The 18401-nt window shown below is 35.4% G+C and overlaps 1 protein-coding gene across 3 annotated transcripts in view; it reads right to left on the reverse strand.

Moving 5' to 3' along the window:
- Positions 1–18401, reverse strand: part of Hpse2 (heparanase 2 (inactive)) — a 627972-nt gene that overhangs the window by 525184 nt on the left and 84387 nt on the right. For 2 of the 3 annotated variants that reach the window (XM_005352316.3, XM_005352315.3), the window contains exon 3: positions 8077–8238. The exons of the other annotated variant lie outside the window; for it this stretch is intronic. In XM_005352316.3, coding sequence (XP_005352373.1) covers positions 8077–8238 — 162 coding nt within the window. The remainder of the gene's footprint in view (positions 1–8076; positions 8239–18401) is intronic. 3 annotated transcript variants of the gene reach the window in all.

Genomic DNA, 18401 nt, shown 5'->3' on the forward strand with positions numbered 1-18401 from the left:
TTTTAATTTAAATAAGAAAGTTTTAACTTTAACATAGTAAAATTACATATAACAAAACAGGTATTAAGTAAGAATTGTAGTTACAATATTTATATCTACTTTATCTTTTATCACATCTAAGGAAAACAATAATTATAACTATAAATTCTTCAACTCCATCAAAGACTCTAGAATGATATAATATTACCTAGGTAAACAGTAAGTACATTGTAAGCAACTTCCAAAACTCTAGATTTGACAGAGACATATTGCTGCCTGGACAGTCACCCACAGTTCTTCTGTAATGTTGAGGCATCTATCTTCAGCCTACAGGCCCATAGTATTAATCAGACCTTTACATGAAGCAGGAAATTTCAAAGACAGTTTTGCTTATATCATCAGTTATTATTAGCTATTTTCTTCTGTGTCCTGGAGAATGTCTAACAGATTCTTCCATGAAGCAGAAACCCCAAAGGATTGTTTCACCTTTAGGCAAGTCCAGCAGTCATTTCTCTATGGGTCCTGCATGTCCAGTTTTTACAGCATACCATGAAGCAGTCCAGGCAAGAACAGTTTCTTGCCCAAATGGCTAAAAAACTCCATAAGAAGACTCTTCTATGCCAATCCTCCTCTTGAAGTTATTGGGGCTGTGAGGAGCAGATGTGCCTCATTGTCATGAAAAGTTCTAAGTTTTTAAACATTTTAAATGCTAATTCTGTAGACTTTGAAAGGTTTGAATAATGCCTATCAATCCTCAATACATCTCTGTGCATCTAGAAAAATCTAACTAACATGACTACAAGCTTGACTATGATAGATGATTATCTATTAACCTATATTTCTTAATTATACATTTTTAAATGAGCTGCACAAGCACAATACCTTAATCAAGAGCACAAATATACATATAACAAAATTGACCTTAAATTTGTACCAATAAACCAAGATCCATACCAATGCAAACTTCTATAGCATATCTCCATTTAAATGTAAATAAACATTTATAGACAATATTTGGGATTACAAGCTTTTCATTGGGAGAAGTATTGGGGGAGTTGTTGTAATAGGAGCGGCAGGGCTGCGTCCCCAGCACCTCGGCTGCCTGGCTAGCTTATACCCCGAAATAACAACACACAAATTGTATTCTTTTAAACACTGTTTGGCCCATTATATCTAGCCTCTTCTCGGCTAACTCTCACACCTGGACTAGCCCATTTCTAATAATGTGTGTAGCACCCCAAGGTGCGCTTACCAGGAAGATTCTAGCCTACGTCCATCCTGGGTCAGAGCTTCATTGATCGCATCTGCCCAGGAGAGGGGAGCATGGCCTCTGAGCTCACTTCCTCTTCCTCCCAGCATTCTGTTCTGTTTACTCCTCCCACCTATGTTTTAACCTATGAGGGCCAAGCAGTTTCTTTATTGCGCTCCTACAACAGGGGGTGTTCATGGCAGCCCTTCAGGGGGTCTTGGTGGATCAAACCGCATTAGTTTGTAAATATTCCACAGTTTCTTATCCTCTGTAAAAACAAAAGAAGAACCTCTTTTCCAAAAGAACATATCCTTAGACTCAAATTCTGAAGTCAAGATACCTTTAAAGTATATGTGTTGGTTTAGCTTAGCAGTCCCCAGAATCAAATGTCTCTTTGCAGTCAAAAAATTCAAAGAAAACACAATAGCACAGTACACATAATCCAGACTCTGTGTATACTCCATTTTTATGTGGCTTTTCTTACTCTATTACATTTTAATATTTATTTACTCCTTTAATCTATGACTAACTATACTCTGTCTCTTTAAAGACTATGTTTTATTTATTTTTAATGATTTACTTCTTTTTATACCTCTCTATACCCTTTTTCTTCTCTTTCCCATGCCTTTGTACATTTATCCAACACTGTGACTCATTTAGATGTCTTTTATGTCTCAGTCTGTCCTATTGTGTATCTGTAATTCTTCACTGCCCAGGAGTACTTCTTAAAATGCTAAGTCCCTCTTATGAACTTAAGCAGCACCATTGCTAGGGGAAATACATCACTTCCTGCTTGTCCCACCCAGTCTGACATGGTAGAGAAGGTCCATTCACTGCCTCTGAGCCAAGCACACCGCCCCAGTTACAAGTATGCAGTGGGTCTATGTTAAGCCATTAAGCAGTTTGTAACACACTACTTACAAAACCCATTTAAATGCTCTATAGCCAGACCTCCATAAAAAGTCAGAGTTTGCACTGGCAGCATGGTCCAGAAAGCTGGCATTTCAAAACTTTGGCTTCTTTTTTCTTTTTTGCTACTACTGAATCAGGAAAACATCTGTTAAGGGAGCCATGTCTCTGCTTGCTTTTTGCAAACACAGCCCACCCAAGAAAATGTCACTACCAAACCATGATTAACTCTGTTCTTTTGTGTCTAGGATTCCTTTCTAAGCTTTCTCAGGATTTATGTGGATTTAGTTTCCTGACTGCCCAGACCCAAAATAATGACACAGAAACTATATAATTTGCAATACTGTTTGGCCAATAGCTTAAGCATATTCTGGCTAACTCATATCTTAAACTAATCCATATCTATTAATCTGGGTATTTCCACATGGCTGTGGATTACCAGGTAAAGTTATGTCCAGCATCTGTCTCCAGTGGGGGGCTACATGGCTTCTCCCTGACTCTGCCCTTCTTTCTTCCAGCATTCAGTTTAGTTTTCCCCACCTAGCTAAGTTCTGCCCTGTTATAGGTACAAAGCAGTTTCTTTATTCATTAATGGTATTCACAGCATACAGAGGGGAATCCCACATCACACCTGGATTCTTACTGATAGCCAAATGTCCGTTCTACTCTACAAAGCAAAATGTCACCAAAAGAGGTGTTTCTTTGTCCCTTTTGTAATCATAAAATGGGGTACTATTGCACAAAGGGGCTATAAACGATGGGTTTGAATGAGCTAAGAGAACATAGGAAATGAGAGAGCTGAAACTTCTACAAGTATACAGAGGAACCAAGCTATGGTGGTGAATGCCTTTAATCCCAGCTCCCAGGAGTAAGAGGCAGGCAGATCTCTGTGAGTTCAAGGCCAGCCTGGTCTACAAGAGCTAGTTCCAGGACAGGGTCCAATGTTACAGAGAAATCTTATCTCAAAAAAAAAAAGAAAAAAAAAAAGCATACAGAGGAAAACACCGAGTGTTTAATGACACAGTTTGTGCACATAAATTATAGCAGACTCATATCAAGCAGAAAAAAATAAGAAAAGACAAATAATTTTTCCAGTTTCTTTATGTAGACATTTCGTGCTATGATCTTTCCTCTTAACACTGTTTTCATTATGTCGAATAAATTTGGGTATGTTGTGTGGTCATCTTAAGGATATGTGCTCAACTATGTTCATAGCAGCATTGTTTGTCATAGCCAGAACCTGGAAACAACCTAAATGCCCCTTGACCGAAGAACAGATGAGGAAAATGGGGTACATTTACACAATGGAGTACTACACAGCAGAGAAAAATAATGACATCTTGAAATTTGTGGGCAAGTAGACAGACCTAGAAAACATCATGTTGAGTAAAATAACCAGACCCAGAATGACAATTATCATATGTACTCATTCATAAGTGGTTTTTAAACATAACGCAAAGAAAACCATCCTACAAATCATAATCCCAGAGAACCCAGACAACAATGATGAGAGACAAACATGGATCTAATCTGCACAGGAAGTAGTAAAAGACAAGATCACTTGAGTAAATTGGGAGCATGGGGACCATGGAAGAGGGTTGAAGGGGAGGAAAGAGGAAGGGAGGGGAACAGAGAAAAATGTATACCTCAATAAAATAAAATCAATAAAAAAGAATGAATAAATAAATAGTGAATACCAAAGGACAAAAAAAAAAGAAAAGACAAATGAGTAAAATGAGGAGGGGGTGGATCTCCTAAAATCTCAAACCAACAGTAAACTAGACTCACTCTGTTGAGAATCAACTGGAGTCATTTAGAAAGTATAAATAAGTTTCTTTAAACCATTAGTAATATTAATTTTGAAATGTAATTATAATCAATAAACACTGTTGGAAATTATTTTAATCTTCCACAGAATTGTCCAGTTAATGACACAGACAATTGGTAAATAACAATAAAAACGGGAAGGTCTCTTTAAATTTGAATTATCAAGAAGATGCTAAAAAGAGAATTCAAATCAAAAATAATGTTTGTGTTGACAGAATATTGTAGCCTTACATTTACCTAAAAATAGGCTGCTGGGCATTATGACATGTGGCACAGGAGTCTATACTCCACTCACGTGAGCTATTTTGCTCAACTGATGCTCACAAAATGGGCCACAGCAAAGAAATAAGGTCTTTTGCTCTTTTCATTTGCTACAGTAACACAAGAAACCCCCCCTCCCCCCCAAAAAAAACTCTAATTCAGAGTCTGACAAATAAAGATAAGAAACAAAACAAACTGGCAACCCATACATGAGAAAAGTCCTCATAAATAAATACTGAAAACATGTAGAGTAATGTCATCCATTTAAACGTCTATGTGGTTTCAACCTGTCCATATGCAGAGAAATAACTAAGTGATACCATACTACAAATAACTGTTTATATTTGAATTCATTACAAAATCATTCACTGTGCTCTGTGTATTATTCAAAATGCTACATAGTACACTCGACTTCCAATAATGAATGTTCTAATGAAAGTTCTAAAATATTTATTTGTTTGTCTTGACTTGTGTGGTTTTTTTCGCGGCGGTTTTTTTCATATTATTACAAAGATCTATCACAAATGTTCTTTTTACACCACTAAGGGGGAAGAGGTAGAAAGGAAGAAAAAAATTTCAACTTTTTAAAACTGTGTTAACATTATTCCCTAGAAGTAGTCTTGAGATTAATGCACAGTATATAATAGAACATGTCAAAAAGTTTACACAGCACTACTGTATTGAAAATCATGAGAGCATAAGAAATGTTAGGAGTTGATCCTTGTTCTCTCTGAAATGCTCCCTGTTCCGTTCTTCCTCCTCTAAGCACTTTCACTGTTCCCTTAGTTATATGTACAATGACTATTCCATGCTGAAGAGACTTCAGCATAGTCATACATATCCATGTCAGCAAGTATGAATGAAAATTGTAGGACACAACGCTTCACCATTTAAAATAGTCCTATTTAAACACTATTGGAATGTATCTATTACCTTCCAATAACATAAAGTTAAAGCTAACTTAATGCTAAGCAAAGCTCGTAGTATTTGCAATAACATGTAAATCATTCAAATGAGAACATTAAGACAGCATTGGAAAAGGGATGACAATATGGCTCAGTGGGTAAAGTACTTGCTACCAGGCCTAATTACCTGAGTTCAATCCCAGAGACTCACAAGGTGGAATAAAAGAAGCAACTCCTGAAAGCTGTCTGTCCTCTGACTACATACATACACACACACACTAAACAGACAAGTATTTACATAAATGAAAGTATCATTAATAAGTTTATTTAAAATATTATTTAATGGGTAAATATAATACATTAAAGTTGAGTTTTCTGTATTAGTTTCCATTAACTGAGATAGCAATAGAGTTGAAAGGTCTATTTTACGAAAGTGATATTACAAAACCTTCAAACATAGATTATCATTTTTCCTCATCTAAGGAGTAGCTGATTAAAAGTTATCAGTTGAAATAATAGACTATTAAGTGAGAATTCTTACCTCAACCAAGGTTAATATTCACATCAGCTAAAGGAAGAACACTGACAGATAAGCTATCTACTTTTAATTTGGAATATATACTACACCTTTCAAAGATATCATTATTATATATACCGTTAACTTGCCACAAAGCAATTATTACACACTACAAAACATATATATGAAAGTCAGTAAATAATATGGAAGGATAAGAGAAACTTAACTTTTCCTGAGATTTAGTGGCCTGGTTTTCTAAGTACTTTCGTTGCAAAAAAATTCATAGAGTATGCCAGAGCTATTGAAAGAATAAGTAGACTATCACCAAGTAGAAGCCCTCAAGTAGGTGTTCAGAATATGTTGGTAAAGAAAGTCAATTCATTTGAGTGGTCATGCCCCTTCGACTTCACCCTCCTTACCAATATACATTCATCACTGAAAAGGGAAATATTTACAAAACTTAGTTTAGTTATGTTTAAATATTATGTTTAGCTGTCTGGAGACCATGTTCTCAAGATTTATATAAGAAATCAAGGATTAAACTTCATAACAATTAGAAAACCGCACTGTGTAAAATCAAAGACTTAGTTAAAGGACATTAAAATAGTTTTACCATTGGTACGAAACTGAAATGACTCCATCTCTCCCCAGCACCTGGAACTGAAACCTTTTGAACTTTCACGTAAACAAACCAAGGCACACCAAATGCTCTGTCTGCTGCAAGGTACCACCTCTGTACAAAGGCATATGAGTGAAAAATGTGGAGAATGCCTGAGGACGCTTTGAAGCAGCTTGGGAGAAGTGAGAGCAGGAAAGAGGCTCTTCTCTAGGGTAAGTTTGTTTAGTAGAAAGTAAGCAAGTTGTCAGGGTAAAAGTTGACAATGTTGATTCCAACAGTTTGAACTGTGAATAAACATCCAAAGGGATTATGTTACTGAGAATTAGAAAGATTCCATTGAACTCAATAGAACTCTAGTGTTTTCAAAGATAATATGCCTTCGAACCATACGCTGGATCTGCAGTTTAGGGTTAGAATTACTCTAAAGTCTTTTGTATGCTATAATAAAGAACACAGGGTATGACCCTACTAATACAATATTAAAATTGTTAGAGTAAGGGGGAATAAAAATGTTTCATTTTTAATAACTAAATTGGAAAAAGATAAATATGTATACTTGTGCATATTTTGGAATAAACTAAAGAAATCTGGAGAAAATCCATATTCTTTTCAAACATCTAAACTTAAACTTAGCCTTGCTAGCAAATTTAGGAAAATACATGCATTGGCCATAAATCATTTTTAAGTATTCCCTCCTTAATGCCCTATCAAAGAGCAAAACACACCCTACACTTATGGAATCCATAATCCACTTCTCTGCTCACCAAAGCCACATTTAACCTGGCTTTCATCTCATGCTACTGGGTTTCCACCAGGTACAGGATGAAAAGTTGGAAGAGTCTTGTGCTTTTACAAAAGCAAAACAATTTGGTTGCCACTCAGCAATTCCTGGTAACATGCCAGGAAGTCTGTAAAAAAAGTTAAAATTTTCCAAACTCAGAGTTCGCAAAAATAAATACGAGCTGTTCATACTGTCAGATACCTCATCTTTTTCATTCTTAACCATTCAAAAAAAAAAAAACACACAGTTTTGACTTGTTAAAAAGTTCATTCAAAACAGTCATCAAGTGTACTTTAAATGCTCCCGAGAAACTGAAGGCAACTGAGATGGTTCTTAGTTCATCTTGCCCTAAAGAACTCTCACAGTAGAGTCCATATGAAAAATCTTTACAACGCCTAACAAATTATGCACCTTGCATATTGTTTACCAGAAAGGTTTGTAGGCAGTGCTACAAAATGTTATTTTCCTTTGCAGTTCTAACTCATATTTATTTCTAGAACCATGGATGTGGGCAAGTCCAGTTTAGCCTGAAACCTCTTTATGCTTAAAAAGAAAATCAAGTACACTGATACTTTCAAACACTATTAGGAATAGAACAGTCTCAGTTCTGTATGAAGATCATTATCATTTTACACATTGTTTTCATATTTACCAAGTTCATAGAAAGGGCATAAGCAGAAAAAAGAAAATAGCTACTTCTTTCAAAGATTCCAAATTTAGTAACCCTCTCAAATCTATTGGCACATATTTAGAAAGCTGTATTTTCATAAGACTTAATTAATTTTCCACTGGTTCTATCATTTAAAAAAAAACACAAAGACTCACCCATAACTTTAAACCAAAAGTGTCTACAGACTTCAAGAAATGTTTGTTGTAGGAAGAGAAGAGTCATCACAATTTAAATGCAGTAGAGTGGGTAAAGACAGGCAGATGTGGACTTATCTGGATGTCACACTAGGATCACCTACGCATTAACTTGCTAACTCACAAAGGTCATCAATATATAACAATGCTCTAAGGTTCTATTACCTGTTAATATGAGATTACTGTAAGTATTGGAGAACTGCTCTTTCAGAAGGACCAGATGCATCTGAGCTGCCTTCTCTCTCTGGAGCTCCAGCATAATATCAGGATGCTGGGCAATCTTGCAGCCTTTCTGTTTATCCAAGGCAACATCACTCCGGACAATGTCTACAAAAATAAAGATGACAGGCAGTAAAACAAAACAAAAAGCATATTTGTGTAGAGGTTTTTTTTTAATTAACCCAACATGGCAGAATTTATAAATTACCAGCTTCTTTATCAAACTGAAAATATAAAGAAGTAATACCCAAGAGGGTTCTTTAGCTCCATACTGAATCCTATGTTTCTCTCCTTATTTTCCAATTCTTTGACAATTTCTGATACTTAGCTCTCTCTGGCCTAACTAAAGACATCAATCAAATATGTTTCTTCTTAGCTCACCTCCAGGATTTATTTACCTTCTGGGGCCTTTTCTAAACATCATCTGCCATTCACCAGAAGGAATAATAAAACAACTTCAAATACTAGGAGCTATAACGTTAACTTCCTCTACTTTCTCTCTAGAACCAAAAACAAATAGTCTAAAAACTTGGCTATTTTCAATTCATTTTCCAGCTAGACCATTCAGCCTAATTTGGGACTGCCATCGAGTGGGTTACCTTATCAGGGACTCTCCTGCTATTTTCCCTGTATGACTGTGAAAATAGCTTCAATCTGACCAGGAAGTCATTTTGTCAATCCAGAAACACTTTTGAGTCTCTGAAGTAAGAAAGAGAGCTCAGCCACTAAAGCCTCTCCCCTGCTGTTTTTTCATTAACCACAGGTCGCCTTTTGTAACTCTGCGTGATTTTGCACTGAGAGCAAATATAGCTTTGAGAAAATAGTCTTCCTCAGAAAAAACAAAACCACTCATAAAGAATGCTTCCTAGATATTAAGAAACACATTATATATACTATAATGTATGGAAGTTATTTCTCCATTTTGTCAATTAAAACCTAATTTGTCTGATTCTAATAGGAACGGGTGATACTGTTCAAAGCAATCTAGATAGCAACTCTAGAAACTTCCAAGTTTTACATAACTAGTCAACAGATTTTATGGGAAAGAACTAGAAAGAGCCTCTGACACTGCTGAAGCTAATGGTTTCAAATGGGGTGAAAATGCCATAGTAAGTTCACCAATAGGAAAGAGTTCCCAAGCAGTGCTCAAAAACACCTGCCAGAAAACACAGGACTGAACATGGCAAAAAGGGTTGGGTAATACTCTGAACAAGCAGGACTTTATGAGACCCTACACCAAAGAATGTCCCATCTAAAAATAGAAATTCAACACATGAAGGTTAGGATATGTGACCACAAATAATAGCTAGATTTGAAAACAGTCCATTCTAGTTCTTAGATAAAACAAGAGCTGGATGGAAATGATGTATTCCTTATATCTAAATATATTTGTACCAACTCATAGAAATAGGCAATAAAATTAGCTAATTCACATAAAAAATATCAGATTTTATGAGATTTATATACAGAGAATGAATTAAGTAAGAGTCAAAAAAAGTCAAAAATTCTAATTTTAAAAATTACCCCAATAAAAGAGGGGTAAAGTATTTATTTAAAATACTAATTTCTTTAAATTTTGAATAGAAGTATTTATTTTAAATGTTAAAATTATTTAAATTTTAGATTATTTCATTGAATCTGCAAAACAATATTATCAAAGATTGTGGCAGACATTGCACTGTGCTCTCTTCCTCTATTACAGAGACTAAAGTTATTGTCACAAACTTTTCTAACTTCCTTGAAACAAAGACAGCAAACATAACATGGTTCTGGAAAGTAAGTCTGACTGGATCTGAGAAGGGCCACCTTACACTGCCCTACTACCCTCCACCCCGATACTCGGGGATTTGAGAAAATAAATAAACAGAAATAGATGAGAGGGTGTCCCCATTCCTTGGAGAGAAAGGCCCACTGGTTTGTTTTCATATTTTTTCTTTGCATTTTCTATATTTGATTGTTTTAGATTTGCTTTGTTTCTCTCACTATTTTTGTAAATCTTTATCTAGCTATATCTATTATTAACTTAACTCAGAATTTTCTTCTGTCCTTTCTCATTTTCATCCTTTTTCTCTTCTTATACTTATTATATTTTCATTAATATAAGCAATTTAAAGTGTTTTCCCTTCTAGTTTCTTTTCTAGGGTCATTGGTATTGTAGCCGTTATTTTAAAATAAGCTTTTTTGTGAGTTTGTTTTTTTGTTGGGGGCCATTTATTTTGCTTTTACTATTACTAGAACTAATTTGTTTTTAAGTTATTCAAATTACTTTGGTTATTACTTTCCAAAATGGTGTTAAGCATATTGAACACATAAAGTTTGTACTATGATGTTCAGATATACACATTCCAATTAATAGAAATTGCACTTACACTTTTTACAAGTTAATCTGCTAAAATTTAGATAGATACTTAAACAAAAAGTTATGAGAGACAAAAGCCTACAGTTAACATCCCTGCTCTAAGGAGATACAAACTGTAAGAGAAAAGATAGAGATTACTAAATATTAACCTCGGTATAAAAAAAAGACAGAGGGAAAAATTACATAACTGGTACAATTGCCCCAGATATAATAGACACTGGCATAGGTTGCTACCATTGTTTTTCAAATTACACAGTGATAACAAGTCTAAAGGACTAACTACAAAAACCTCACGTAATTTATACTTTTCTGTTTATGAAATAGCTATCAGGTAGAGCACAGCCACCTAAGCCCTACAAACAAAGTAGGTAACTAAGGTTCCAAAACTATGCATACAATCAGAACCCACCAAATATGCCTCAGAAGCCACAGGAAAACTGCAAATACATTATCCAATTAGAATTAAGATAAATACAGCTGAGTATGGTAGCACATATCTATAGTTTCAGCAGGTAAAAACAGCAAGATTAAGCCAGCCTCATTATAGCAAACTCAACAAAATCTTAAAGCAAACTGACTTTGGCATGCATGCACATGCGCGCACGCACGCACGCACGCGCACACACACACACACACAATTAAGCTCAATACTACACCAGTAAAAAAGAGAAGCTCAAGAGAAGTCATGCCAGAAGAAGACCTACAAGTGAGAGGCATACCGATATCAATGGATGTGTAATTCCCAACATAAAAAACAAAAAAATATGAAAAATAATAAGCAACATGGTTCTATCAAAAATCCATAATTCTGTTAATTGCTTCAAAATATATTAATTTCAATAAGGTAATTTACAAAGAATTTTAAAAACTAAGAATTTTAAAGAAAATTCAAAAGGATCAATGACCTCTGAGAAAACAGGAAAATAGCTGAATATAAATGAGAAAGACGAAGATAAAAATAAGAAATTAATAAAAAAATGAAAATCCTAAGGTGAAGGGGGCTTAAAAATGAAAGGCTCAACACATCAACTTTCAGAATCAATGGAAGCCAGAAAGGGTGCTGCTCATTTATAATTATACACTCAAAGGTTGAAGCTGGAGGAACTTGAGTTTATGAACATCCTGGTCTAGAGTGTAAGATCATGTCTGTCATACTTAGATCTCTTCTGCTACAATAAAACATTGACTAAAATCAACTTAGTGAGGAAAAGGTTTATTTGGCTTACACATCCTGATGACAGTCCATCCTTAAGGGAAGTCAGAGCAGGAACGTAAGTATAGAGGAAGAAAGCTGTTTACTTGACATCCACAGCTTACTGCTTTCCTTAAAATACAACTCAAGACCACAAGGCCAGCACTGACACCATACACAGTGGACTGAGCCCTTCCACATCAAACATCAGTAAAAAAAAAATAACATATAAGCATGTCCACAGCTCGATCCAATGAAGACAATTCCTCAACTGAAGTTCCCTCTCTCAAGATGTGTAAAGTTGACAAAAAAAAAAGCAGAAGTGACTTGTCAACTTGATACACAGACAAATAGCATCATTAGATCATAATTTTTGTATTATTGTTTTTCCCAAGTACACGTAGTATAACTTCAAAAGTCCCATGGTCTCTAAAAATTTCAACACTTTAAAAATCCAAGTTCTCTTCTAAATCCTAATGTCTCTCATTGAGCTTATAATTCGCGATCCTAGAGAAGCTAAATAAGAAGGTGAATCCAAAGACAAACATATAGGCATCCTCCTGAATATTAACCTTCATCAGGCGATGAAAGGAGACAGAGACAGAGACCCACATTGGAGCACCGGACAGAAATCTCAAGGTCCAAATCAGGAGCAGAAGGAGAGGGAGCACGAGCAAAGAACTCAGGACCGCGAGGGGTGCACCCACACACTGAGACAATGGGGATGTTCTATCGGGAACTCACCAAGGCCAGCTGGCCTGGGTCTGAAAAAGCCTGGGATAAAACCGGACTCGCTGAACATAACGGACAATGAGGACTACTGAGAACTCAAGAACAATGGCAATGGGTTTTTGATCCTACTGCACGTACTGGCTTTGTGGCTTTTTTGGATGCTCACCTTACTAAACCTGGATGGAGGTGGGCGGTCCTTGGACTTCCCACAGGTCAGGGAACTCTGATTGCTCTTTGAGCTGATGAGGGAGGGGGACTTAAACGGGGGAGGGGGAGGGAAATGGGAGGCGGTGGCGTGGAGGAGGCAGAAAGCCTTAATAAATAAATAAATTTTAAAAAAAAATCTAAACTCTCAGCTGTGGACTCCTTTAAAATCCAAAACAAATTAAATATTTTTTACTGCAAGATGAATAAAGAAGAGCACAAAAACAAAGCAAGCAAAACCAGACCTCACCAGTATAAAAACGCAGTGTGCAATGCCTGCCACTCCCTCATGATATTTTAGTCTCCAAATACCTTCAGTAGCCTCTATTCTCTGCCAACTGAAGCTTACACATTTTATCTGGTGGACTTTAGCTGGCTCCACTCCACACCTGCTTCTAGCCTTGGTAGCCATACCACAGTTTTGACACATGAGTCATCTGTCATTTCCATCATGCTGGGTAACTACTAGGACTGAGCTTGCACCTTCACAGATGCTATCTCCCGAACTCTCAGAGCAATAAGCCCTAACTGTTCTATTTGACCCCTGTAATCTTACAGATTTCATAGTGGCAGAACCAGTACCATGTGGAAGACGTATTACCAAGTTCACCTAACATCTTGAGATGCAGCCTTGACCCACTCTGGACCTTCTGTGTGCTGACACTGAGTAAAAAAACCACAATAACTTAATGATGCAATTCAGTAATTTGGGATATCAAAGAAAAATAAATCCAGTAGACATTAAAAATAATAAATATCAACACAGAAATTAATGAAATGGAAATAACAACAAAAGGTATTAATATTTCCAAGAGCTGACCACAATATCAATAGACCCTTAGCCAAAAAACCAAAAGAAAGAGTGGCCCCAAATTAATGGAATAAAAGATGAACATGGAAAATTACAAGACACGTGTAAGAAATAGAGAATATTATAAGGGAATGCTTTAAAAACCTGCATTTCTTTCAGCCAGGAAATCTGGTTCATTTCTTGATTCATCAAAATTACCAAAGTCAAACCAAGAAGAGAATAACAACCTAAACAAATCCATAACAACTAAGGAGACTGAGTAATAAAGAGCCTTCTAACTAAAAATTTCTAATTTACCAGTTTTATGGGTGGCAATGATAGCATGATTTTATGATCATGAATTCTTCTATGATGTCAAAATTGTCTGGAATAACCTTGTCCAAACGGGGCAAGCCATTGGTGCAGAAAGCATCAAAAAACCTTCAGAAAGCTGTCATACATTTCATAGTTAATACTCAGCACAAACATGGAATTATATATGTTTTAAAACAGCATAACATTGAATCTGTGATATGATTGTTACTGATTACTCTTATGTAGTGCTACAATGAAATAAAGAAAGAGTCATAGATGCTTCCTTCATGGTTTCAGAGAGCCACTAAGACCCTAGCAATATATGGTGCAGCTAGAATTCCTTCTAGAAGTTTATCAGAGGCCACTACATGAAGTTATGAAAGTGAAACCTGGGTTTCAATGGATACACTAAGATACTGAAGACGCCAGAAACATGAGACATCTGTCAAGGAGAGCTAGATACAAAGAGTAGGACCACCCTAAGAAAACCACATGTTGTCAGCAAAAAAGTGGCCTAGGAACTAAAGCCATTTGACACTAAAGTCCCAAGAAGCAGCCAGGGAACTACACAATTTGAAGTTTGCCCTTCAGAGTTTCAGTCTTGTTTTGGTTCGGTCTTTTTTCACTATGCTCCAATTCCTCCCTTTTGTAATGCTAATGTTTTTTCTGAGCCATTATTTATTAAAAGTGTGCATTATTTATTTTACAGAGGATCACAATTGAGAGACTGTCTTGAGTCTCAAAATAGACTTTGGACTTTTGAACAGTATACTATTAAAAATCGTGAGGACATTTAAAGGTGTCCTAAATGCATTTTACATTAAGATATAACCATAGCATTCAGGGAAGAATTTTGTGGTTTTTAAGGAGAAACATCCCTCCCCTCACAGTTTCGTGTATTTGAACACTTGATCCCTAGTTAGTGTTGCTGTTTGGAAAGGACATAGAACTTTTAGGGTGGAGACTTACTATAAGAAGTATTTACTGAGGTTGGACTTTGAGAGCTCATAGCCTTTCGCTATTTCTAGGTCATGCTGTCTGATCCCTAAGTACAGTTGACATGTGCTTTCTCAGCATCCTCATCATGCCACCATGCCTTCCTCACCATCATTGACTCTAGCATTTTGGACTGTAAGCCAAGAAAACTTTCTTCCTTAAATTGATCAAAGTATTTGATCATAGCAAAAGCGAAGTAACTAATAGAGTGAGCCTTCATAAGATGCTTAGTTCTCAAGGGTAAACCTTCATGAACTAATGTTGTTACAACAGATGTGGTTTCTCCCTCATATTCTCAAGTGTTCCCTTTATTCTTCTACTGTGTAAAGACTTCTACCATGTTATCACTGAAGAAAAAATGTCTTTAAGTATATTGATAGTAAACTTCGCAGCCTTCTTATCTGTGATCCAAAAAGATTTTATTCATTAAAAATTGTTGTCATCATTGTACAACTAAGTAATTAGTATCTATAACTAATTAGTTGACAACTAATGCTGTCATAGTAGTACAAAACGCATTAAGACAACTACTTAGCATTCTTGTTGCTCTGTGGGAATTGGAACTTAGAAAACTACTGATTATTTTGTCAATTATACTTTCTGGGAAAATAAAATTTTTCTATGGTATAAGAGTGTCACATTTTCTGTCAGTATCTAAGAAATGCTGGCAAGCTCTCTTCTGTTCACCTATAAGTCAGGTAAAATTCTCAAACCTTCATAGTAGATGACCTTATGATGTTGAATACCTAGTATACTAGGTAGAATCCCAAGTATAAATGTGACCTCAAGACGTTGTTGGATTGTTCCTGATTTTAAATGTGATTCTTATAATAATCCATCACTAATTTATAATTATAAATAATAATTTTTAGGTGGTTAGCATTTCTTCAGGATAGGGAAAATAGATAATAAAGAATCCAAGCCATTAATTTAGAAACTGAAGTTTTAATGCCCTAAAACATTTGATATACCTCCAAAATAGCTCTCTTTATAATAAGAAAGATAACTATTGATAAGAAATCTAGTGAAATTTCATACACCACAGTTCATCTGTCCTCTGAAACATCTGAAATTCTTAGCTCCCATCAAAACCAGAAGCATATTAAATCTCAATAGCTGAAAATCCCAATTTTTTCAAATGTTTTCTAGAGCAGGAATTGGTAAAATTTCTATAGTCATATATTAGGTATTTTAGATTTTGCATTTGATACTCTGCTTCAACCCTTCAACTCTGTTACTATAATGCAAAAGCAGTCATAAGTAATACATAAATAAATAGATACAGCTATGCTCCAAAATATCTTTAATAAAACAGATGGTCACAAAATTATATCTGAAAGCTATACTTTGCTAACTTCTAGTCTAGAGGGCAGATAAAGCAGAAAATACCCTCACATTTCACAGATACAGAAATGGAAGTTAGCCAGGAGGTGGTGTTCATGCCTTTAATCCCAACACTCAAAAGGCAGAGGTTGGTGGATCTGAGTTCAAGGCCAACCTTGTCTACAGAACAAGTTCCAAAACTGCCAGGGTTATGCAGAGAAACACTGTCTCAATAAAACAAGAAATAAACAAATAGATTTTTAAAGAAATTTTTAAAAAAAGAAATGAAGGTTTGTGTGTAGAGCTTTTTTTTTTTTTCAGAGGTTTTAGTGATTTTTCTCTAAGCAAAGATAAAGCCAAGCCTTCTGACTGGTAATGCCTCTTTGGATTGCCAGGATCAATCTCAGCAAGTATTTTTTCCACTTTTACTAAATGTATGCAAATATATATATATGGATACTTGGCAGATGCCCATGAATATTTAAGTCTCTCCTTGTGCTCTGCATTATTGCTCCAGCTCTGCATCATTCCCAGATGAAGACATCAGTTTAATTTCAATAATGTTCATGAAGACATGCACACCGGGTCTGATGCTACACCATGGAACAGCCTTCACACCACTAATAAGCACACATTGTTCATCTGCTAAATGTTTCCAAGACTTGCCCCACTGTGTTGATTACAGCCCTGGTTTGTCATCTGTAAACCAGGACTTCATATCTAAGCAACCTCATGTCTATTATCAAGAGATCTGAACAAAGAATCATCATGTATCAGCACTGTTTTACCTCTTTCGTCTTCAATTTATTAGATTCCATTCACTAAGATATTTTCTTTGTCTCACAGATTTTTTTCTACAAAAGTGCTAAATAAAAGGACTGCAAGAAATCATAAATGTCTGCACGGAGACATAGAACTGGGAACAAACCATTAGTTCTTAGAAAAAAATTGGGCTAAAACAAAAGGAGCTACAACTTCAGGCTAGGTCAAAACCAAGATATCTGCTTGTTCACTCAGGGTGTCTTAGAGCATTCTAAACCAAACCCAGTGGAATCTATGCACTGTGTTTAAAAAAAAATGACTACATTAACAAATTCTTTTAAAGTTAAGATTCAGTTATAGTTACTCCAAATTTAAAAAAAAAATGATTGTTGTGGTCTGGAGGACTCCTGGAAGATGAACTCCACAAAGTATGAAAACTTAGATATTTAAACAAAAGTTAAAAGGCACAGGATGGTATTAACAGCTCTTCATATTCCTTTTATATTCACCACCTCTAAACATTAAAGAATCAAATGTCCACAAGTCATAGACTCATCCCAATTTTAAGGGCAACTGAGAAAGACACTCTTCTTGGAAATTTAGTATCCGCTCCACTAAAACAGTAGTCATAATGCCAAACAAATATGGCCAATAGTTTGGTAAATGAATAGCAACCAACTTATATGGTGGTTTCCGATACTTTGGAAGTTGGTGGATTGGGTGAGTAGGGGAATGGGAGAGGAAATGGGAAGAATTAGGGAGGGAAGATGGATATGGTCAGAATACATGCAATGAGACTCTCAAAGAATTACTGAAATATTATTTTTAAGTTCTTTGGAAGATAAGCGAATGATTAGTAAAGAAAAACCCAAGAATTATCCTTAATATACATATTTGGATAAATAAGTACACCTTATCTTCATTTTGTTCATCTTCATTTTCTTGCAGAATTGTCTTTCTCTCTACAGCATGGGTAAATTGTCTATGAGTAGAATGTTCAAATTCCTGACCTATCATTTTAGTATAAGTTCTTCAAAGAAAAATAAATAATCCAAAGTTGATGGTGATGAAGTCAAAAAGTAGAGTATTTGAAAAATATAAAGAATTTGGATGTCTAAATTTTTATAAGACTTGGCAAAGCATCATCAGATCTTTGTCTAACCTGGAAGGGGACCAAATTTCTTCATGTGGATGGTTTTGGAGCCTCCTAGTGGCAGCCTCAGGGGACCTACAGAGCTAGCTAAGAATGGCTGAGGCTTTGAAGAGAAATAATTCATTATATATGTTGATTATTAATCATATTAGCTCCTATAAGAAATATACAATATTAAACTGAGGAATAAAAATATGAATAAATGTTGGTGAAACTGAATAAATACTATGGAAAACAGGAGAATAGAAATATGCTAAAACAATGTAATAACATATAAAAACATAGGAAAGGGATAATGAGCGAGCATATAGATATAATGGTAATGGGTTTTTTGCTAAAAGATAAGTAGAAATCTAAATAAGAATCCAAGCACATATATTTTCACCCTTCCCTAATTCTGCTTCCTGTTTAGATGACTCCCTTGCCATCATACTTGAATATTCAA

Source organism: Microtus ochrogaster, chromosome 8 (assembly GCF_000317375.1).
Source record: "Microtus ochrogaster isolate Prairie Vole_2 chromosome 8, MicOch1.0, whole genome shotgun sequence".
Lineage (NCBI taxonomy): Eukaryota > Metazoa > Chordata > Mammalia > Rodentia > Cricetidae > Microtus > Microtus ochrogaster.